Below are 25,776 nucleotides of genomic sequence, written 5' to 3' on the forward strand. Positions count from 1 at the left end.
AGTGTATTTCTATCCTTTTCCCAGCCGATGGCCAATAAGAGCAAGTGTTTGCGATGGATCTCCAAGAAATAATTAGATAAGGTAATTTTTCCCGACTCTCGCTAATGGTTTGGAAAAAAATAAGTAGTCGTTCAGATACTTAATCTGGAAGTTGCCATGTTTTTTTTCTATTTTTGGCTGTATCCCAAGACGATATTTATTTTAAAAAAGAAAATACATGACCGGATAAATATGTGATATGCTATGTGAAGTTTTCAATTCAGTCTAACAAATTTTCTGGAAAATTTTCTTGTCAAAGGTGAAGGTTTCCTAAAGTTTAAGTTTACAGAAAAATAAAACAATCAGAAATTTCAGTTATTAAAAAGTGGAATAAAAAGTGTTAATAAAAAGTGGTATTTCCAAAGCTTCCATTCGCCATTTTTAACAAATTTATTTTGTTTTCTGCAAACTCCCACAGCCCCTCTTAGCTTTTTGGGCCTTGAGATTGGCGACTGCCCAGATCTTATTATAGCTATTTTCTTTTCGTATGAAGTTTGAAATCTTTTCCTTTCAAAATTCAGTTTCTTTGTCACCTCATTTCTTCATTCATAGCAATTATTATCTGTTTTAAGCTTCAATGTTACTTTTTTCTTACCGTTCAATAAAACAAAAATCAATCCTAGTTATACAATTCGTCTGTTTTATAAATGGAAGAATTTTAAATTGAAAAAATTTATATTTTCTTAGATTAGATATGTTCGCCCTAAGTTTATATCTAAATTACATGCGAAGCTGAACATTAAAAGTATAGCACGATAGTTAATTTCTCCATATTATATGCACCACTGAGTCTAACAGTTTAGAAGAATAATATATCAATTCTCAGATTACCAGACCAAAGATTACTGAAAGCTTTTTCCAGTGACCCAGAAACTTTCTGGTTTCAGCAAAATGTTAGATTTTTATGGTTTTCTTATTTGATTTCCTCATTCATTTGTATTCTGTCGGAAGGATAAGCGTATCTCGAAAAAGTAGTAAAAAGTAGGCTTTTGGGACATTGATTTAGATACAAATTAAATTAAACAAAACAAGTTTTTTAAGCTGAGGAGCAATATTAATGTTGCTCCTTACTTTCAGTTAAAAAAAACTTGTTGTTTTTTATTTAATTTCTCACCGTTTTTTGAATAATGCTGGGAAATCTGGCGCCCCCTTCATAGAAATGTCCCTTCCCCAAAAGAAACATCCTTCATAAAAATATCCTCCCCCGTAAACCCCTCCACCCACCCCCCCCCCCCCTCGAAAAATATCCCTCCTGAAAATGTCTGTATACTTCCCATCAACCAATACTATAGGTAAACAATGGGCAAAGTTGACTATGCTGAAGAAAATGGCTATCTCAAAATTTTGGTTGGGTGACTTCAGGAAAAAATGAGCGGGGGAGGGGATCAAGTTGCCCTCTAATTTTTTTGGTCACTTAAAAAGGCACTAGAACTTTTAATTTCCGTTCAAATGAGCTTTCTCACGATATTCTTGGGCTACTGGGTCGATATGATCACCCCTGGTGAAAAAAAAGAAAAAGAAAAAAAAAAAAGAAAAATAAATAAATAAACACGGATCCGTAATCTTTCTTCTGGCAAAAAATACAAAATTCCACATTTTTGCAGAGAAGAGCTTGAAACTTCTATAATAGGGTTCTCCAATACGCTGAGTCTGATGGTGTGAGTTTCATTACAGTTGTAAGACTTTTAGGGGTTGTTTCCCCCCTTTTCGAAAATAAGGCAGCTTTTCTTAGGCGCGTAACTTTTGCTGGGTAAGACTAAACGTGATGAAACTTATATACTTGAAATCAGCATAAAAATCTGATTCTTTTGATGTATCCATTCTATTGGTATCAAAATTTCATTTTGTTGGGTGGTCACCGAGTCAAACTCAAAACCAGCAGAAATTAAAATAAGTTGGGCGCAAAACCCCTATGCCTTCCCAAGGCCAGAACAAAATTTGCACTTTACTGAAAAAAAAAAAATGTTTTTACTTTTATAACTTTAATAAATCAAATAATATTAACATTTTGATTACTAAATATCAGTATATTTATATTAAACTGATAATGCACATTCATTGTATTTTTTTCAGTAAAGTGTAAGTTATGTTCCGGTCATTGGAAGGAATAGGGATTTTGCGCTCAACTTGAGTTAATTTCTGCTCGTTTTGAGTTTGACTCGGTCATTTATTGTAATTTCAGTTCGTTTTTGGGTTTCATTTATTTATCGATGCTGATTTGTGGTAGTTTCGAGCTTGGTAGATTATTTTATTTTATTTTTGCTCATTTTTTGTTCGATTGAGTTCTTTACTTTTCTTTGAAAAACTTATTCTATGGAAAAAGTTTTTTTAATTAATTTCTGTTCGTTTTATATTGACACAGAATTTTCAGGGAAAAAGAAAATAACATTTTAAATCTTTTCGTTTTTTAAGACTTTATAGTTTGGCCTGCTATTTGTATGCTGGAGAAAAATTTTCAGCAATTTTTAACAACATGCACCATTTTAAAAATCTGGACACAAAGAGTACTGTTTAACTTAGTTTCATACCTCCTCTAGTTGACCTTAAATGGAAACTTGATACCATTCGAAAAAAAATCTGTTTAATTTCTTTGATAGCTTGGATACACTTACACTATTTTGATTTGGTTTTTAAGAGCAGAAGTAGCCTCGAAAATTTGAACGTAATACCCTCAGTCGTTCTTGAGATACTGCTGAGATACCTTATTGGGAACTAGAATTATTACAGTGTATTTTGATTTAATCTTGAGGCAACATTTAGTTTTTAAACGTAATGGGCTAATAGGAGGTTGGGAGTGGAAAGGGAATTAGTTGGCCTAAAATCACTTTCGACTATTAAAAACGGCATCAACCCTTTCTATTTTCAATCGAATGAGCCCCTTTCGAAGTTCCCAAGACAACTCCTTCGATACGAAGTGCCCTGGTCTAAACAACAACAACAACAAAAAATATTACTAATCACTTTCGACTATTAAAAATGGCATCAACTCTTTCTATTTTCGATCGAATGAGCCCCTTTCGAAGGTTCTACGACAACTCCTTCGATACGAAATGCCCTGGTCTAAACAACAACAACAACAAAAAATATTACTAAACCCTTTCAACTATTTAAAAGGGCACTAGCCTTTGAATTTTCAATCAAATTAGCCTTTTTAGAAGTTTCTTCGACAACGCCGTCTATAAAAAAAACCTTATATGCACCCAGGGCATAACTTAAAACCCTTGCCCTGAGAGCTGTGGGGGAGTGTCCTTCTCAAAAACATATTTTCTATCTGGAAATCAATTAGCCTACGCTAAACAAAATAGCTATCTCAAAATTTTGATTGGATGTGTTTGGGTGAATGATGGACGTGGGGGAGGGGGCTAGTTGCCCTCCAATCAGTTTCGACTATCAAAAACAGCACTAGCCCTTCGAATTTTTAATCAAATGAGCCCCTTCTGAAATTTCTATGACAACGCCTTCTATAAAAACCTTGTATACCCCAGGACATAACTTAAAAACCTTGACCTAAGGGTTGTTGGGGAGTGTCCTCCTTAGAAACATATTTTCTATATGGAAATCAACTACGCTGAACAAAATGGATATATCTAAATTTTGATTGGATGTATTTGGGGAAATGATGGGCGTGGGGCTAGTTCCCCTTCAATCACTTTCGACTATTAAGAAGGGAACTAGCCCTTTGAATTTCCAATCGAATGAGCCTGTTTTGAAGTTTCTACGACAACGCCTTCTTATAAATCCGTATATGCCCCCAGAGCATAACTTGATACCCTTGCCCTGAGGGTTGTGGGGAAGTGGCCTTTGGGGGAGTGTCCTCCTTAAAAACATATTTTCTATCTGGAAATAAACTAGCCTACGCTGAACAAAATGGCTATCTCAAAATTCTGATTGGATGTGTTTGGGGGAATGATGGGCGTGGTGGCTAGTTGCCCTCCAATCAACTATTAAAAAGGGCACTAGCCCTTTGAATTCCCAATCGAATGAGCCTGTTTTGAAGTTTCTACGACAACACCTTCTATAAAAACCTTATATGCCCCCAGGGCATAACTTAAAACCTTTGCCCTGAGGGTTGTGTTGGAGTTTCCTCCTCAAAAACATATTTTCTATCTGGAAATCAACTACACTAAACAAAATGACTATCTCAAAATTTTGTTTGGAGGTATTTGGGGGAATGTTGGGCGTGGGGGGGGGCTAGTTGCCCTCCCATCACTTTCGACTATTAAAAAGGGCACTAGCCCTTTGCATTTCCAATCGAATAAGCCTGTTTTGAAGTTTCTACGACAACGCCTTCTAAAAAATGCCTTATATGCCCCATGGGCATAACTTGAAACCCTTGCCCTGAGGGTTGTGGGGGAGTGTCCTCCTCAAAAACACATTTTATATCTGGAAATCAACTACGTTGAACAAAATGGCCATCTTACAATTTTGATTGGATGTGTTTGGGGAAAGATGGGCGTAGGGGGGCTAATTGCCCTAAAATCCCTTTGGACTATTAAAAAGGGCACTAGCCCTTTGAATTTCCAATCGAATGAGCCTTTTTGAAGTTTCTGTGACAGCGCCTTCTATAAAAACCTTATATGCCCTCAGGGCATAACTTAAAACCCTTGCCCTGAGGGCTGTGGGGGAGTGTCCTCCTCAAAAACACATTTTATATCTGGAAATCAACTACGTTGAATAAAATGGCCATATTACAATTTTGATTGGATGTGTTTGGGGGAAAGATGGGCGTGGGCGGAGGGGGGGGCTAATTGCCCTCCCATCCCTTTGGACTATTAAAAAGGGCACTAGATCTTGAATTTCTAATCGAATGAGCCTTTTTGAAGTTTCTGCGACAACACCTTCTATAAAAACCTTATATGCCCTCCGGGCATAACTTAAAACCCTCGCACTGAGGGTTGTGGGGAGTGTCCTCCTCAAAAACACATTTTATCTCTTGAAATCAACTACGCTGAACAAAATGGCTATCTCAAAATTTTGATTGGATGTGTTTGGGGGAATGATGGGCGTGGGGGGGGGTTAATTGCCCTCCAATGACTTTCGATATTAAAAAGGCCACTAGCCCTTTGAATTTCCAATTGAATGTGCCTGGTTTGAAGTTTCCTCGACAACTCCTTCTATAAAAACCTTATATGCCCGCAGAGCATAACTTAAAACCCTTGCCCTGAGGGTTGTGGGGGAGTGTCCTACTCAAAAATATATTTTGTGTATGGAAATCAACTACGCTGAACAAAATGGCTATCTCTCAGTTTTGATTGGAAGTGTTTGGAGGAAAGATGGGCGTGGGGGGGGGGGCTCATTGCCCTCCCATCACTTTCGACTAGTAAAAAGGACACTATCCCTTTGAATTTCGAGTGGATTGAGCCTTTTTTAAAGTTTCTACGACAACGCCTTCAATAAAAACCGTATATTCCCCCAGGGCAGAACTTAAAACCCTTGCCCTGAGAGTTGTGAGTCAGTGTCCTACTCAAAAATATATTTTCTATCTGGAAATCAACTACGCTGAACGAAATGGCTATCTCACAATTTTTATTGGAAGTGTTTGGGGGAATGATGGGCGTAGGTGGGGGGCTAGTTGCCCTCCAATCACCTTCGACTATTTTCGATAAAGGGCACTAGCCCTTGAATTTCCAATCGAATGAGCATGTTTTTAAGTGTCCACGACAATGCCTTCTGTAAAAACCTTATATGCCCCCAGGGCACAACTCACAACCCTTGCCCTGAGGGTTGTGGGGGAGTGTCCTCCACAAAAACACGTTTTCTATCCGGAAATCAACTACGTTGAACAATATGGCTATCTGAAAATTTCAATTGGATGTGTTTGGGAAAATGATTGCCGTGACGGGGGGGGGGCTAGTTGCCCTCCAATCACTTTCGACTATTAAAAAGGGCATTAGAACTCTCGATTTCTAATCGAATGAGCCCCTATTGAAGTCTCTACGACGACCCCTTCTATATGAAGTGCCCTGCTTTAAAGAAAAAAAAATAATAAACTGAACTTTGTCAACATTGATCTAAAACCCATGCCCTGAGGGTTGTGGGGGAGTGTCCTCCTCAAAAAGATATTTTCTATCCGGAAATCAACTACGCTGAATAAAATGGCTATCTAAAAATTTTGATTGGATGTATTTGGGGGAATATTGGGCGTGAGTGGGGGCTAGTTGCCCTCCCATCACTTTCTACTATTAAAAAGGGCACTAGCTCTTTGCATTTCCAATCGAATAAGCCTGTTTTGAAGTTTCTACGATAACGCCTTCTAAAAAAAGCCTTATATGTCCCCAGGGCATAACTTAAAACCCTTGCCCTGAGGGTTGTGGGGGAGTGTCCTCCTCAAAAACATATTTTCTATCTGGAAATCAACTAAGCTGAACAAAATGGCTATCTCAAAATTTTGATTGCATGTATTTGGGGGAATGACGGGCGTGGGAGGGGCTTAGTTGTCCTCCAATCACTTTCAATTATTAAAAAGGGCACTAGCCACTCCAATTTCCAATCGAATGAGCCCTTTTCGAAGTTTCTACTACAACTCCTTCGATACGAAGGGCCCGGGTATGGAAAAAACAACACATTGTGCCCACATCTTTCCTTACTTAGGCAGCGCTAGTGCACTGCACTGCCACATCTTTATATATATATATATATATATATATATATATATATATATATATATATATATATATATATATATATATATATATATATATATATATATACCTTGCTTTCGGCATAGTTCCTTTTTTTCATTCAATAAGGGTGCTTAGTAATTAAGCACCCTTATATATATATTTCATTCAATATCATATATATATATATATATATATATATATATATATATATATATATATATATATATATATATATATATATATATATATATATATATATATATATATATATATATATATATATATATATATATATATATATATATATATATATATATATATATATATATAGACATAGACATAGACATAGACATAGGTTTATTAAGATCGAACAGCGTAGCCATGGCTAATTTATGTCGTCTTTACGACAATACGAAAAAAAAAAATACAAATAACACTATAAAAACACTAAGACGTGAATTGAAATAAAACTAAGTCTTGTTGTATGCTTCTACGAAAAAGGGGACAAACGTGTTTTGGTAGCGGTTGGTCCTGCAGACAGGGGGTTGTAGCTTCGACTGGGATCTGGTTCTTTGGTTAACAGGAGCATCGGGTGGGAGGATCAGTCTGTGATGGGGCGAAGATAGCAGTGACTTGCCGAGGGACATGATCAGTGATAATTGCCTGTTGCTGAGAGATTCAAGGTTCAGTTCTTGCAAGAGTTTGTTGTAGTCGTCACTTCTGTTACCAACAATTATGTTAACAGCTCGTTTCTGCAAAGATTCAAGGTCATCGCAAAGGTAGTGGGTGCTCTGGACAAAAGGTCCCCAGACAGCGACGGCATATTCGAGTAGAGGTCTCACATATGTAATATAGGCATTTTTTAGGCTTTGAGTGTCGCAGCCAAACCTGCGCATCAGGACTAAGGTCTGAAGTGATGCATTGCCAGCCTTAATAACCTTCTCCACGTGTTCGGTGAATGTGCAGTCCATCGATAATGTGACTCCGAGGATTTTTGCAGATGGAACAACAGGGAAAGGGACTTGCGGGAATTCCAGATCACGTTTTAAGGGGCAAAACCTGAGGATCATTGATTTATCTGCATTCAGTGTCAACTTGTAACGTTCACAGTCCTCAGAGAAGGATGCCAGAAGGGTCTCGCTGAACTGACGTTCGATTACACCTTCTCTGACGAGGTATTTGAGGACAAATGATAAATCGTCGACGAATTTGAGTCGCTCTTCGAAATTCTGAAGGAGGAAGTTGATGAGGGAGATAAATATGAAACCAGCAAGTCTTGTACCCTGAGGGGCTCCACAGGTAAGTTTAGACCAGTATGAGATCAACTCACCTTCAAACAATGGAAATACACACTGCGTTCTGTCCTGAAGGAAGCTCATCACTAATGCAAGAGACCGCTTCTGTGCGCCCATTGCTCGCATATTTTTTGCTGCCGTAAGATGACAAATCAGGTCAAATGCCTTCCTGAAATCGGCGAGAGCTAGGTCGATGAAGGTACTGCCCTTGTCAAGCCACTTAAAGATAATGTCAACTAGGCGCACGAGGTATATCGAGGTATTGCAACCTTTGAGGCCACCATACTGGTAACGGTCTATGTTTTCCCGCGTTTGCTTGAGCAATTCACGCAGGATGAATGACTCGGTGACTTTTGCAAAGGTAGATGTGATTGATATCGGTCGTAACTCGTTGCAACATTTGGGTGTTTTAGTCTTCGGTATAACACGCACAAATGCGCGTTTCCAGCACGACGGGAAAGTTGACTGGGCGAAACATTCGCTGATGATGTGTCCAAGTGGCTTGGCCAGGAAAAGAGAGACCTCTCGTATTAACCTTATAGGCAGCTCTTCAGGAAAAGAGCTACTCGATGGACACAACTTGTTCAGCTCTTTGAAAACTTGATACTCAACTATTTCGATTTCACCTTCGTCAGGGCATATTGACAGTAGATTCTCTATTTCAGTGTTAGTTGGGGCAGGAAAGGATGTACAAATGTCAGTAAAGTAATTGTTGACGTCATTTGCACTCACGAGTGACCCATCATCGTTCAGAATACGGATACTGGATGATACTGTTTTTCCAGCAATCTGCCTCACTAGACGGTGCCATTTACGGGGATCCTTTTTTATTTCAGGGTCCGAAAGGGATTTTCCGAAGGACTTTCTTGCCTCGCGACAAAGGCTAACTATTTTGTTTCTTAATAATCGTAACGACGTTGCGTCACCACTTGACTGCCTTACAGTGTTTTTTTTGCAAATCAACTGTTTTATTTTTGGAGGGATCCAGGGCTTGTCAGATTCGCTCACGACAAATTGCTTTTCCGGGAAAACTTCTAAGTATTTCTCATAGAGTAGGGACTGAAATATTTCTGCTTTCCTGTTGACATTGCTTTCGCTGTATACTTCGCTGAAGCAGTGAGTACCGAACCATATTCCGTGCGTATTAATAGCAGACTTTGTGATAGGTCTCCGGAGTACTTTTATTTTCTTAAGCTTCCTGATTTCACTTTTTGCCTTCATCAGCAGTGTGATGGTCCGATTTGCCCAATGGCCCGTTCGAAGACACGTCTTTGTAATATGGAGCAATGTTTGTAAGAATAAGGTCAAGGGTGCTCCCGGTCACATGGGTGGGTATCTTGACCACTTGTGACATACCCAGCGTATTGGCAAGCCATTGTTTCTTTGTTTGGTTGAAGTCACCAGCTATTATGAAGCCCGGGCGGCTATACCGCTGTCGTAATGTGTCTAACGTAGACTGAAGGTAGGATACCAACAGCCGTCTGTTTTTGGCGCTTTCAGGATAGTAGATACTTGCAATAATGATGCAAGAGACATCTCGTGGTAAATGTTTTGGCTTGCATAATGCCCAGATCGTTTCATGGTTAGGGTCATTGAAGTTATCTAAATATTTGCAGGGGATATCATCGCGTACATACAGGGCAACACCTCCGCCAATCCTGTCTGTTCTAGTGTTCAAGAAAACCTTGTAACCAGCCATCCTTCTACTTGTTTCGTCGAGCTGCCATGATTCAGTAATTGCGGCGATATGGATGTTATTCTGACGTAGAATGACATCTAACTCATCTATTTTATTCGTTAGTGAGTGGACGTTGCTCAGAAGGAAGTTTGGAAGTTGGTGTTTACAAGAGAGAACCTGCGGTGATAATACTGGAGGACAATCAGACCCGAAATTATTGGTAGGAGCATTGTTGTCAGGAATCAGCCGGGGCGGTAGGCTCACGCGCGGTATTGAGACTAAACACCTCTCATGCTTAGGCTTTTGGCTGGCCAATCGTCCGTAGGTGACTAGCACGTCAATCTTAAATTTTTTTCTGCCACCTCTGCGTCCTCTTCTTGTTCGCTTGCGAACGAAGGGAACGTCATCTATATTTTTATAAATTCTTAGTATGACGACTGCGGCTATGACAGATGGTGCCAAAACAGCAAAAGAAATGAAAGTACCTTTTTTGCATTGATCAATCCAGTTTTCAGCAGCAGCCTCAGTCACAAAGAATAGCACTATTAATACAGTTTTGATTAATACCACTTTCATCGCAAAGGGAGGAGTATTTCAAGGCACTGAACAAGTTAAACTAGGATAGAATGACTTGCAGCCTCAACGGCGCGAGAGCTATCTATCATATCAGCCATCTATATATATATATATATATATATATATATATATATATATATATATATAACCCTCTTGCAACTCAACCCTCCATGCAACCCATCTCCCTCAAAACACTTTTCAGCCATTTCAGCCAAAGACTAGATGACCAGTAGATTCTTTATCGTTTAAATCCCTGTACAGAAGGTTATTAGCCCCCAACTTGATAAAACTCAGTAGAGTGGCGTTTTCGGCTGTTATGTTCCCAGATGCATCAATTTTGGCCCAAAGAAAGTCAAAATGCCAGAGAATGGATATACAAAGAAAGCCAATAGATTCTTTATCGTGCAAAACCCTATACAGAAGGTTTTTAGTCCTCAACTTGACAAAACCCAGTAGAGTAATGTTTTCTGCTGTTATGTTCCAAGATGCATCAATTTTTGGCCAAAGAAAGTCAAAATGCCAGAGAATAGAAATACTAAGATATCCAATAAGTTCTTCATCGTTTAAAACCCTGTACATAAGTTTTTTGGCCCCAAATTGACAAAACCCAGTTGAGTAGTGTTTCCTGCTGTTATGTTCTAAGATGCATCAATCTTTGCCCAAAGAAATTCAAAATGCCAGAGAATGGAAATACTAAGATGACCAGTAGATTCTTTATCGTTTAAATCCCTATACAGAAGGTTTTTAGCCCCCAAGTTGAAAGAACTCAGTAGAGTGGTGTTTTCTGCTGTTATGTTCCAAGATGCATCAATTTTTGCCCAAAGAAAGTCAAAATGCCAGAGAATGGAAATACTAAGATAGCCAATAGATTCTTCATCGTTTAAAACCCTATACAGAAGGTTTTTAGCCCCAACTTGACAAAACCTAGTAGAGTTGTGTTTTCTGCTGCTACGTTCTAAGAAGCATCAATTTTTACCCAAAGAAAGTCAAATTGCCAAAGAATGGTAATTCCAAAGTATTCAATCAATTTTTATGGTCTAAAACCCTAAACAGAAGGCTTTGATTCCTCTTTCTTCACCAATTATAGAAAGTTAGTATTTTCGGTCATTTTGAGCCACAAAACCTCAATTTTTTCCCAAATAGGGTCAAAATCCTGGAGAATGCAAATTCTAAGAGTCAAATCATTTTTCATGGTTTAAAATCCCAAATACTCCTGAATGTTGAAAGTCTTGATTATGTCTGAATGGAGTTTGTAAAAGCATAAATATGGATATTTATAAATAAATATGCTAATTATGCTAATATGGGTATTTATAAATAAATATGCTGTATTTAGATGAAGAATGTTATTAAAGAGACTGATATATATAGACTGTGGTAATTACCCATAAATGAAAAAACACAATCATTCTTTATAAATGTGTCTTTATAACTCCTTCGTAAAGTTCAGACTGCCACATGGCATTTTTGGAGCTATTTTGATTGATAAACACATTGTGGTAATTAGCCATTAATAAAAATCAATGTTATTTCGGTAAATCCTCTTCATAACATCTTTTATAAATTGCGTTACTGTCATATGGCACTTTTTGATGCTATTCTGAAAAGGCTAGGAATTGTAATGAGGATGCTATTGTAATCTCCATGGTCAAACATGATTAACCAGAGGTTTACAGCTCCCCTTCTTACAAACTCCTTCTCCGAAGCCTTTTAGTAAGTGAAAACTGAAAAAGCGTACTTTTGATCAAAGACTACCTAATTAATAGAATTTTGTTTATCTATTTTTATTTTCATTAAAATGATTAAATATTCTGTGTGCAAATTCTTAAAGAAAACTGTAACAACATACCCCTCAGAATTTTTATGTACGGTACAAAGTTTTACTGTAGTGAAACGTATACGGGAAAAATCATGTTGACCTTTTTAGTTTTATCACCAAAGTTAAACAAATACCTTTTTTTTACGTTTTATTCTGTATATTTAGAAAAAGCGAGAAAAAGCTAATTAAAAAAGAATTCTTACGGAAGTAAAGAGCAAAGTTGAAACTTAAAACGAACATAAATTGTTGCTTCTCCGATTACGCGAGATATATCTACAAAGCTATCTCAAATAAACTGACTAGTGACATTCTCCTATATCCGTAGAAGAGTTATACTGAAAAAAAAAATTCTGGAAACGCTTTACTGAAAACTGAGCTTACTTATGTTTTCGAAACAATTATAATTGTATTCTAAAAGTTATCAATATATTGGTTGCTGATAGGCTAATGAGAGACTAATGAATTAGCCTTTAATTTTCTGCAGGCTAGTCATATAATTTTCTGCTTCTAAGAGAACTCCCGTTTTTTTTTCAGGAGTCGGTTTTGTGTTTTCAGCCAATCACTAATTTTCAGAATTCTGCAGATATTAAAAAATGTCATAAGTCAGTTTATTTGAAATAGCTTTGTAGATATATTTTATGTAATCGGCAAAGCAGATATTTTTTGCTCGTTTTAAAAGTTGCTCTTTAGTTCCATAAGAAATGCTTTGTTTTTGTTCAATTTATAACTATAAAGATCAGACTAAATGTGTGTTTACTTATGTATTTTTTTCTTACTAGTAGTCTTTGCTACATTTCTTGTAATCTCAGTTCGATCATATAAAACTAAAAAAGAGGTGAAGGTAAAGAATAAGGCACTGGACTTTACAGTCCCTACTGGCGGTACTAATCTCCTTTTCATGACCCTTCAGCCATGAAGAGAAATAGGGGTTGGTGGCCAGTCTTCATGAGCTTTCGCATATTCTTCTTGTTTGCCTTGCCCAGATATCTCCAGACACCCATTTAGAGCTGAACCGACTCTGACTGAACTTACAGAGTCACGCCACTGCCCTCCGTTCGAAACCAAATAGCCAGCAGCACCAGGACTCGAACCTGCTCCCTCACGGACAAACGATTTCGAATCTAGTGTGCTAACGACTTGGCTAGGACGGCCATCATGTGCATTCTCAATGACATTTCTTGATGTTTTTGATGAAAATTCCTTGCTGTCTCACTTCCAATTCGGTCAATGTCGGGAATAAGCTATTTGGTTTTGACGATATTTTGGCATTTTTAGGTTACCAGTTTCATATAAAACCCAAAATACCAAATAGTTGATTTTTAGGTCCATGAAAAAAGCTAGGAGATATAAACAGTAATCTTGACTACATTTGACACAATTTCAGTTATCTTTTGTGCGTTCTTGACCTCTTTTGCCCAATTTTGGTCGAAAGGAATGTCAATACGGATGCTTCAAAATAAAGCAGTGGGAATACTTAGATTTTTTTTTCCCTTCCACTGTTTAAACTTGAAATTGCATGAGAAATTGTTTTTTTTCATTCAATATTTTGGACTTCAAAAGTACAAAATGTATAAATACCGTGATATGGTATTTTAAATTTCAAAAACCTAAGTAATTATTTCAACAAGATGTCTCTGTTGATTCAGCGTCCTTCTTCAATTCGTAAACATTCTACTTTGTATCGACTTCCCTCTGTTAGTTGCGAAAGGTCTATGTTCTCAATTAGTTATCAAATGCTGCTAATCACAAATAAATATTCTTTAAGACACAAAATTCTAACTGGGTCATTTACTATAGTCAGTGGAATTTAAAAAACGAACTAATGATCATTTATGCGCTTTGATGAATGAGAATAAGAATATCCTATGTTTTTTTTGTTTTTTTTATTTGCCTAAGTCGGGACTACCTTCTGCAAACTGCTTGCAGAGTATTTCTTTTCTTTTTTGCCTAGTCTTCTCTCCTCCAATGTTACTCTTTTATTCACCTATTTACTATTTTTCAAAGAGTTAATTGTTATGTTTGCTACATTCATCATTGCTATTTAAACATGGCATTATTTTGTAGCAAAGTTGTATTTCATAATCAAAAAACTCGCTCATAAATAAATTATTTACCAAAGCTCAGCAAAAAAATCGTCATCATTAAAAGAAAAACAAGCTACAATGGGAAATAATTGCTTAGCCAGGCTTCAGGTACCCGTTGTGTAACACCAAAGGATTGTTTTCAGAAGTGAAAATTATTGATTGGCTTGAAGTTACGAAGACTTAAAAATTATACAGTCTGATTTGTATAACACATTGTACTTTCATATCGCTTAGATAGTTGGAGGAAAAAAAAATGGAAATACAAAAGTTATTCAAATTTTTTTGTTCAAGCTTTGAGTGTACATTTTATTTAACAAAATTTTCGTATTTCTACCTTAGGGCACTAGACTTGTGACCGAACAATTTTTTTGTTGAGCAGGTCCTTTTACTATGATCTACCATATACAACTGACTAGATAAAAAAGCAAAAAAAAGATATGTTATTTAAAATTAACATGGTATGAATCCATATGTGTATTTACCACATATGGTAAATATGTGGTAATACACATACCACATATGTGTATTTACCACATTATAATTTATTATTTACCAACATATTTAAACATCAAATAAATTTGTCCTTGAAAAAAGTGGAATAAAATATGCTTGTTTTGTTCTGATGTCAGGGTTATTTTTAAGGTATTTCATGGAAGAACACACTGCGGCAAATGTACCTGGTGTCTCAGATCTCAATGATCCGTATAACAACTTATCAATGGACAACTGCTTGGTAGAAATGCTAAATACAACATATGAAGTTGACTCAACCTGTCAACCACCAAAGACTATTGGATTTGATCGTATAGTGTTATGTGTAAGTAAAAATCATTTGTACTTGGTTTGAAGAAATTCCGTTGGCCACTTGCTCAGGAAATATGTAAAAATTCTGCATTAAATTACTCAAAGACGCTAAAATTTTCGGAAAGCTAACAAAAACAAGAAATTTTTCGAAATTTTCAATGATTTTACGCTGTTTTTTGTCCACCCTAAAAAAGAGTTTGAACGGGGAAACAGATTAAATTGTCCTTGTTCCATAAATGAACTTTTAAAAGAGCATGTAATGCCAGATTTACGAGAACGTGGGATTTTCTCTTAGAGGCATAGAATAAAAAATTGAATTGCTTTCTCTAGGGAAAAAATGGAAATCCCAAATTCCAAGCTTTTTGTTTCTTATTGAAATTTAAGACTTGTATTAACTTTTCGGGAAATTTTGTATTCACAAAGGACTGGGGCCCATTAGTTAACTCAGATGTGTCTAGCTATTATTGGAATAATATGGGGTGAGAGAGGGAGGAATTTTTGTATCTCTTAATTGGTACATCAATACATAAGCAAATTCATTACTTTTCTTATCGCTACTTTGTATGGAGATTGTTGTTGTAGTAACTTGGGAGGGAACTTATTTGTTTGGAAATAAAAATTTCTAGAGCCCTTTTAAGTTCCAAAAGTGACTAAAGGATAAACAGCCTGCCTTTAAACGTACCCTCTTTTACATCCGGGTACTCCGTAACTCTCCATGGTATCGTATAAAAATTTTGAGTTATTTTATTCAAAATTGTTAAAAGATCCCATAAGTGTGCCTCTTATGTCAAAATGGCTCACGCAGTCCCAGGACCAATAGCTCTACATTATATAACTTACCAATTTCTCATAGATGGATTTAGTATAGAAAACTTTATCTCTTTCGCATGCTGACCAATGGTGTGCGTAACTTAGGTACCAATATCAAATTTTCTGCCTTCGGCCGGGAGTGCAAGGTATGGTTGCTTGTAAATATCGAACGCTCCCCGTGTCTTCCCTACATATTTATCCACTTACCCATTCGAATCTGGTTCAGTCAGCCTTGGACTCTTAGAGATCGTTTCCTAGGCCAAGAAATCTTCAAATATGTTACATCCATATGTCGACAATGGCTAGGAAGATCAAGTTTTAACATTGAAACAATGTTTAGGAGCAAAGAATTGAGGCCATGTGAGCCTCAACTATTGTTGAGGATGGATCTGAAGATTTTTACCATCTAAAAGTTTAAAAACGGCTCAGGGAATCAAGCTGAGACTCTCAGGAGGTATTGGGACCTCAATTAAACCTTGAATTTCGACTTAAAGGGTTGAAGGGGAGGTAAATTTAAAGACGCCGTCCCTATTCAAGTCATCAAAAGAGCTATTTTACCAAATCTGGGGAACCGCCTGAGAGAAGGAGTCAAGATTCTCAGGTTGTGCTTGGTTGGGGGGAGTGTAAATCAAGTGACACTATTTGTACTCAGGTTATCAAAATAGCGTATCTCTACCATCTCGGGAATGACTGGTTGGATCGAGTTGAAACTCTCAGGGGTATGTGGGGGACGGAGAGTAGGGAAACTTCGCATTTGTTTTATGTGAAAATGGTGAGATGGTTAAAAGTTTTGTGTCATCGATTTCACCTAAAAGTTTTATGTTATTAACTTTGATGAAACTTAGAATCTACTCCCAGTGAAGTAGTGAGGTAAATCGAAAGACATAGTTTGTACACAGACTCAAAATAACAGTGTGTCAAATCCCGAATGGCTTTTAGTATTTTTGGGAATTTTTGGCGGCCAAGTTGACCTTCAGTTTGGAGTGGAAGGATGAAGGGGGAAGTATATCAAAAGGTACTATGTGGATTTGAGTTATCAAAATCAGAAGATGGAACTGAATCTTCCAGGTTTTTTTCTGGGAGCCAATTGGAACTCAAAATTTGACTGGGTTAGGGAAAAGGGGTTTGTGTTATGCTGGTTTTTGATTGTTAACAGATAGGTATATTCTAAACATAATAAACACCAAAACCATCCAGTTTCATTAGGCTATCCTCATTTTGCAGGATAGTGTTTGCCTTTGGGAATAGCGTCAGTATTGATCTTTCTTTTTTCTAGCATATTCGAACAAACCCTGTTCAGCAACTTGTAGGATGTCATCAGTCCTTATTTAATTAGTTTTTATCTCTTTTCCTAAGCCTTTGGTTTTGTATTGCCAAAAGCATACCTTGTTTGAATACCGACTAATTCTGGATACTGTCGGCTTAACCTTTGCAGGTCAAAATATGTTGTCATCTAATCCCTTTTAAAAACGGGTTACGAGTGGATCAACACATTCTTCAATACTATAAACGTTGCCTCCAGGGGAAAGCTCTGCAAATCCGCTAAATGACGGGATATTTTTTACATCTTTCCAAATGAATCATCTCCTAATATTCTACGAATACCTATTCAATACAACAACTCCTTGGAAACAATGAGACATCTTTGTGCTACCCATACAAAAATGTGACTTCCTTTTCAGTTCAAGTTACGGGGCTGTAAACCTCTAAGTAATGATTTTTGGGAATGATAATTACGACAGACTCTTCTTATATTAGTTGGACGTTGTTTTTGGGGGATTCCAGGCCCCTTTTTTTCAATTCTCAAAAATATACTTTTATTAAAATACTGCTGTTTTTTTTAAATACTAATACATATGAAATATTTGTCACTGGACACTTTTTTTTAAATTGCCATCACCAGAGATTTGAAATGACTTGTGACGGTTTTAATCAGTTTTTCGACAAAAGAGTGTATTTCTTTCCAAAAATCAATATCTAGCAAGAAATACTAATGGAAGTTCTATTTAGTTCTCTTCGAATTTAACACCATTTGACACATTTGACACATTGAACTTGACACATTTAACACCACCAAATGAAAAGCCCACTTTCATAACTGAAACAGAATGATTCCCAGACTAATTTTCAAAATTGCATGGCAAACAGCTTTCAGTTTACACTGCTAAAATTCATAGAAATATCTCAATGGGGAACTACCTTTTAAAGCACCTGATGCTTTGAAGAGCAGTACTAAACCAACTAAGTTATTAAGTGAAATGCAATGACAATTATTGTGCTGTGTTAAAGTTATACCTTTTGGGACTGAGCACGCAAAATATATAAGGATGTCAATTTAGTGAAGGGGCTACAAGCACCTTCACATATCAAATGAAAAACTTTATTAGCTGGGCACAGCTGAGGCTCATTTGACATTTTCGGTGCAGGTATTATGATTAATATAAGATCTCCAAATGTAGCTTTTTAATTCCACGACCTCTTGAAAAGGTGTTAGCAATATCAATGATTACAACAATAAGATAATAGTAATATGATTTAATATGAATGACTCCTATTGCTAAATGAATAGATAGTATCCACAGGCTACTTTAGTTAAATCCATAAAATGAATAGCAAAGAAAATTCAGGAAAAGGGTTCAACTTGGTGATTAGATTTTGCAAACATTTTCCTCTCTTTTTTGATTGACAGGTTTTTAAAAGATGAATCGAAAAAGTAAAAAAGTAAGCAAACTCCTCCCCTTTCCTATAAATGCTAAATTTTCGGTCTTAATGATACAACAACGATGTGTTGAATTTCGTTACAGACGGGGGCAATGGTGCTGCTCAAAATGGAAATTCTTTTCAATGAAGCACAAATAAAACTCTGCCCTGAGAAGGTTTATAAGGCTTTAGCCTTCCTCCTGCTGGTCGTAATTTCACTTATATAACTTTATTTTTGCTCGTCTTTGTTTTTAATATAGCTCTTCACTTTACTTTGAAAAACTCTTATTTTGGATATATCGTTAGAATTAATTTACAAACGAACTTAATTTGAAACAATTCACTGATAATTCTGTGGATTTTTTTTCTGGAGATATCTTGACTAAAATTTCTTTACTCTGCTGCTTGCTTACAAATATTCACAATTCAGTCCATAGAGATTATAATATATTTTGAACGTCAGCATATTAAAATTAGTTGTCATAAGGGGGCTCTGACCCTGCAGAACCCATCACTCTTTGCTCAAAAGCTCCATTACATTATACTGTAATCATATTTTTAGAAATCCAAAGGATTTCTAAAATATAGCATTATAGAAAAGCTATGACATTTAGTTTCCCGCGTTAAAAATATACCTGTTGGGACCGACCATGTATGGTACAGAGTGAAATTGATTAACTGAAGTTGCTGCTCTAATACCTGAAATATCTAATGATATTTCAAACAAATATTAAATTTAAGACTTTATTAGTTGGGTACAGCTTACGCTGGCTCGAGATATTTGTTGCAGATCTTAAGATCAATATAAGATCTCCTAATTTAGCTTGTTTATTCAATTACCTTAAGAAACATCATATCGTAACCATGGCACAGTGTTGCTACCGAAAACGAAGCATGACACAGCCTCTGAAAAAATAATTAGTATATTTAATAAGAAAAGAAATGTTGGTGGCCTCGGGCCTCTTTGAATAAGCCCATAAAGGAAGCAACTGAAGATTTGTTAAAATCTATTAAAAGTTTTATGTAAAGTAATGTTAAGTTTAGCTTTTTTTTACAAACGGGGACAATTATGCTAATCGAGAAACAAATTTTTCAGCAAAGCGCAAATGGCACTCTGGCCTCTAGAAGGCTTAGGAAGCATTCGCCCTCTTCCTATTTGTGACAATTTATGTTCGTTTTAAGTTTGAATGGATTATGTGTTTTTATTCTATTCGTTTTAGGTCTTATTTATTAATTGATAATACCTTCTGTTCCTTTTAAGTTAGGTTTATTATATAACTCTATTTCTGATCCACTTTGGTTTCAGGTTATAAGGGACGTTTTTGTTTGATCATTCACGTTATTACAGGTTCTAATATAAAAAATGAACATATCAAAATGCTATTTTCACACCGTATTTTCACCAAACTGATTTTGTCCACTAGTTCGTTCTATTACATGGTATTTTCGTGACATTTTCTTTGCTTATTATATCTTTAATTCTTCACTATCTGAGTGTTAACACAAATTACTGATTTAATATTTTAGCGAGATTTTATTAGTACATTTAATTTTGTATCCTTAGATGTTCTACGTTATCGTTGGTCTTGCTGGCATATTTGGAAACACGTTAGTTATGTACGTCGTCATGCGATACAGCAAAATGCAAACAACAACAAACAGATATATTTTAAACCTAGCGTTAGCTGATGAACTTTATCTTTTAGGTAAGACCCTTGAGGATTTCCTAAGTTATTTACCTTACTACAAATATTTTGTAGTAAAATATATTACATATATAATAAAATATATTATACTAAAAATATTTTCTTTTGTACTTATTACAATGTAGAAAATAAAAATAAAAATTACAGTAAAATTAAATTTTGAACTGACGAGATTTCAGTAATTAATGTCATTATATACCAAATATTTTATTACCTTTTTATAATAATGTTCAAGATAAATGTAGTTTCACTACAAACAAGAGTTTAGATATAGCCTCCTTTCCAAGCTGTAAAAACTTAAAGCCTACTGCATCATTGGAGCTTCACTGAAAATGAATTATATTACAAATATTTTCTTTTCCAGTTATTACAGCATTGAAAGTGAAAATAAAAATTACAATGAAATAGAATCTGGAACTGATGATCTCTCAACAATTAATATCATTATATATCAGATATCCAAAACTGTTCAAGACACGTATAGTTTTCAGTAAAGCTCCAAAGACGCAGTAGGTTTTAAACTTTTACAATGAGAGAAGGAGGCAAAACCCAAACTCTTGTTTGGTTTGATTTTTGTTCATTTCAAGCTTGATTTGTATATTCAATTTAAGTTTCACTCGTTTTAAGATTTATTTATTTATTTCCATTAGGACCTATTGTATGTTAGTTTGCTACGATTGTTTGTTCAATTTATGTTTGTTTTGAGTTTTATTCATATTTCAATAGCAAAATATTTTTGTTTTAAGCTTGATTTGGATATCCAATTTAAGCTTTACTCGTTCTAAGATTCATTTATTCGTTTTATGTTAGTACATGTTGTATATTTTTTCAATGATTCTTTATTTAATTTCTGTTTGTTTTGGGTTTCATTTATTCTTTAGAAGTAATTTCTGGTCGTTTGGAGTTTGAGTTATTTTAGGTTTCTATTTCTTCTGATCTTAAGTTTAATAGGGCCTTTATTTTTCTTTAAAAAAATTCTTTTTCGGATAGTTTTTTCTTAATTAATTTATGTTCGTTTTTGATTGCCAAAGTTTCAAGTTTTTCAAAATTCCCTATTTGAAATAATTTTTATTCCAAAATAAATTAACATTCTTGGCAAGAACTAGTAAAGTTAATCTGAATATTTGATATATAATGATATTAATTGCTGAAAGCTCATCAGCTTAATATTTTGTTTAACTCAAGGCCGGACTTGAAGCTTTGACGCTTCTAAGCCGAAGACGCTTTTTTGCCGCTTCGTTTTTGAAAGATTTTCGGGGAAACCCCAAAACTTCGGGGAACAGTGAAAGTCGCAGGGCCTAGATAAATCCTGGCATGGTTTCACTGCTATTTTCATTTAATTTTCAATGTTTTAATAAGTAAAAAAAAATATATGTAATATAATTCGTTTTAATAAAGCACCAAACACACAGTAGGGCTTATGCTTTTACTCTTTGGGAAACGGGCAGTAGCTAAACTTTTGTTTGTAATGAAGACTATAGGTGTCTTGAACAGTTTTGGAAAGAGCTAATAAAGTTAAACTGAATTCCTATTATTTTTGAAATAAGATATCGTTAATAATTTTTTTTGGGTGCGGGGGGGGGGATGGGGGTCGGGCCATTGAGTAAGGGTCAGGGGTCATCTCCCGTTATTTTTTTTAACAAAATATACTTAATTAGTTTGCTTGTGTTGGGGTGGGGGTGGCCCATGAAGGGCGGGCCGGGGGTCAGCTCCCATGATTTGAAATATCCCTTTTGACACTTAAAAAGGGAATTAGAACTTTCAAATTTTAATCATTTGAGTCCCCTCCTAAGTTTATACGAGCTTCTATTCCATAAAAATCTTATATGCTCCAGGGGCATAAGTTGCAACTCCTTCCCCCGGGCTCTGGGAAAGGGTTATTTTGAACCCAAAGTTTTTGTTATCTGACCGTTGGTCTATTTCAAACAAACTGGCTATCTCAAAATTTGTATTTGATACATTTTAGAAAAAGAGGGTGTATGTGTGTGCGGGGGGGGGGGGTAGATGCCCTCTGATCACTTTTGACTCTTGAAAACCTAGCTAGAACTTTCAGTTTCCAATCAAATGAGCCACCTCTAAAGTTTATATGACCACCCTTTACATGAAAGCCTTTATAGCCCCCGGAGTATAACTTAAAACGCTTGCCCCCAAGCTCTGGGGGGTTTTGTCAACCCCAGAGTTTTTCTTATCTGATGTTTGATTTTTTCATCTATTTTTAACAAAATGGCTATCTCAAAATTTTTATCGGATGGGTTTGGGAGGGAAAGGGAGAGAGGGGGGGGGGGGGGGGTAGTCGCCATGTGATCTCTGTGGACTTTTAAAAAGTAAACTTTTTACAAAAAATTATGGTGTAAGATGCTGATTGAATCCTTATCAATATCTTCAGCAAAAGAACTCCCTATGCTAAGAATAAAAGATAAAGTAAGAATTGGTGCTGTAAACATTGATAGGGAGAAGAGGTTCGAGACACAGACTCTCTTTATGCCTCATGATATGCACTTCAATCATAAAAGATCTTATAAGAAGAACAAACACAAACTACAGAGGAATAGCCTTCAGCCGAGACAGGAAGCGGTGAAACTGCTGGGCCAACGGGTTGTGCAATGTAGTGTGGTAGATGAAAGCTGTGACTTAAAACACTTTAATTGATTAGAGTGGAAATGATGGCCGAAGTTCGATAACTTCTCTGGTAGCTTGACGATAAAAATCCCCTGGCTTCTGAAACTTTGAGGCCCTCTAGAAGCTAAACCAAAAAAAGCCAGTGGTCTGAGATTTCTTGGAGGAAGTTTACTTGACTGAAGCTAGAAATTTCAGACCGATACTTTCACTGTTTTTCAAGTTCAAGTTCAATCATTTTATTATTAACATATACATGTATATAATTGATATAGGCCCATGGGGAGACAAGCTCGAAAAACTAGGCCTAGACAAAGATACAATAAAAATTTTTACGCTACAATACAAAGATAATTACGACGGCAAAGATACAATAATACAACAATAATATGAAAGTAGCAGCTAGTCCAGGATCCAAATATAAATATAAATTAAAAAAAAAGAGAGAGATCAATATTATTAAATATAAATCCATACTAAAAGATAGCCGAGAGGCCCACATTCACTTAGAACAACAATCCAAACAAATAACTTAATCATATTAAAAAGACACTTGATTAAAAATAATCCTGAACTAAATGAGATTTAAGATTTCTTTTTAGTAAATGGATAGAAAAAATTTTATTAATAAAATCCTTGTGAGCATCCCAGCACCGGGCTATTGACACAAACGGGGCGAATTTAGATCTCTCAGTACTATACCTGTCAATGTAGATACTCTTTTTTTGTCGCGTGTTATAACGATGTAAATCTTGTGATCGGGAGAACAAACTTTGATTGAGGTAATATGGCGGTAATTTATTAATGTCATAATTAAATTTGAAAATAATTGCTCCAAAAGTAAATTGTTGAGAAACTGGAAGTATATCTAAATAAGTATATAAAGATGCTGTAGAAGACTTATTTGGAAGTGAAATAGGCGATGGAATAAAAAGTTTGAGGATTCTTACTGCTTTATTTTGTAAAATCTGTATTGGTTTAATATGGTTTTTAAATGTAGATAAATATACTAGAGAACAACAACTAATATTAGACTGAATCAGAGAAAAATAAATGCTTCGTAAAGCAGAGTAGGTCAAATAATGCTTCAACCTCCCCATTAAACCAAAATACCTTGAAATTTTTAAGCGTATATTTTGAATGTGTGTTTTAAAAGATAAGCTTTCATCAATCATAAGTCCAAGGTACTTTATCACATTCACCCGAGATATTGATAATAGATACTTTGAAGAAGTAACTCGGGTAATACGAGGGTAGATATTTGACTTCCTGCCATAAATTATGAAACTAGTTTTTGAGCAATTCAAAGCAATAAAATTTGCAGAACACCATTCAAGAACATTAGAAAAAGCAGTATCAAGTTTTGCCTCCAACACCTTGTCATTCCTATCAGAAATTGAAACTGCCGTATCATCAGCAAAATGCGTGCTGAGACATGGGATTGCCACAGCGCGGTGAAAATCATTTATATAAACTAGAAAAAGCAGAGGACCTAGGACAGAGCCCTGAGGCACCCCAACCATGGAGGACTGAGGAACAGGGGAAGAGAGAAAATTACCTCCATCTATTTGTTGCTTTCTCTTATCAAGATAAGATTTAACTAGATCCAACGCCGGTCCGCGCACACCACAATTATCCAATTTACGAAAAAGAATACAATGGGATATTGTATCGAATGCTTTTTTAAAATCCAAGTATACTGTTGCTGGAATTTCACCTCTATCTAAGCATTCATGAATATATTGGATGAGAGCAATGATAGCGTGCTCAATATTGTGTCCAGACCTAAAACCAAACTGGGAATTTGTGAAAAAATTAAACGATTTAAGAAAGTCATAGATCCTCTTATAAATTGCCTCCTCAAATATTTTAGAAAATGCTGACAAAATAGAGATAGGGCGGTAATTTGATAGGTTTTCAGGAGAGTCACCTTTGTGAAGCGGAATTATCCTTGCTTCTTTAAAAGCAGACGGGAAAACTCCAGTTTGAAATGAAAGATTAATTATATGCTGTAATGGCAAAATTACTGCAGACAATATTTCTTTAACAATTATAGAACTAGACTCGTCAATTCCCGCTGAATTACCTGGATTTAGATCACACACTATTTTTGTTATTTCAGACCGAGAAATAGACGCAAGAAAAATTGAATTACTTTGAGGAGATGGAAGGTATGAAGAAAAATGTTTATTACTGCGTGAATCAAACTGGTTTATTACTGATGAAACAATTTTCTCTCCTATACTAGCGAAATAAGTATTCAAAACATCAGCCACTTTCTCCTATTTGTTAGTAGTCGATCCATCTTCTAAACTAATAACTTCAGACAACTTAGAATTCCTTTGGTTTTTTATAATAGAATTAATTAAAGACCACGTTTTGTGAGGAGAATTTTGAGGTTCTTCGAAAGACTCTTTACAATACCTGTGTTTCGACAATCGTATCAGTGCAGTTACTTTATTTTCGAAGATTTTAAAGATTTTAATATTATTATCAGTTGGATTCTTTAACTGCTTTTTAAATAACTGGTTTTTTTTTTATTAACTGATATCAAAATTCCAGAAGTTATCCACGGCCTTATAGGAAATTTTTCTCTGCAAATTTTCTTCGTAACAAACGGGCAACTAGAATCAAGACAGCAATTGAAATTTCTTAGGAAAGTATCAGTTGCCATATCTGTATCCTCCGTGGGTATTACATCCTGCCAATCCAATAGACCAAGGCTTTCATTCAGGTGCTTTAATGTTATTTTATTTATTAACCGTACTTGACGTCCCCTACTTACCTGCGGTATTTTATAAGTAAAAGCTAAATCTGAAACCAGCAGGAAATGATCCGATGTATCACATAAAACAGCAAAATTTGCTTTAATTGGTAAAGATGTAAAAATACTATCAATGAGAGAAGCAGAACTAGGTGAAATTCTTGTAGGAATCAGGCAAGTAGGAAGCAGATATGCAGAAAAGCAAGAAGACAATAAATCAACAGAAGCTTCATTTGAAGCTTCTAGAAGGTGAATGTTGAAA

At 35.7% G+C, this 25,776-nt stretch overlaps 1 protein-coding gene across 1 annotated transcript in view; it reads left to right on the forward strand.

The window, feature by feature from the left end:
- The first annotated feature begins 14,758 nt into the window (after window positions 1-14,758).
- Window positions 14,759-25,776, forward strand: part of LOC148954481 (somatostatin receptor type 2-like) — a 235,302-nt gene continuing 224,284 nt past the window's right edge. Inside the window, exons 1-2 of the mRNA XM_089087110.1 lie at window positions 14,759-14,931; window positions 19,993-20,134. Of these exons, the coding sequence (XP_088943236.1) occupies window positions 14,764-14,931; window positions 19,993-20,134 (310 nt within the window). The 5' untranslated portion in view covers window positions 14,759-14,763. The remainder of the gene's footprint in view (window positions 14,932-19,992; window positions 20,135-25,776) is intronic.

The sequence above is a fragment of the Artemia sp. Qi Xiang Cuo genome, chromosome 3 (assembly GCF_049724085.1).
Source record: "Artemia sp. Qi Xiang Cuo chromosome 3, ASM4972408v1, whole genome shotgun sequence".
In the NCBI taxonomy this organism is placed as follows: Eukaryota; Metazoa; Arthropoda; class Branchiopoda; order Anostraca; family Artemiidae; genus Artemia; species Artemia sp. Qi Xiang Cuo.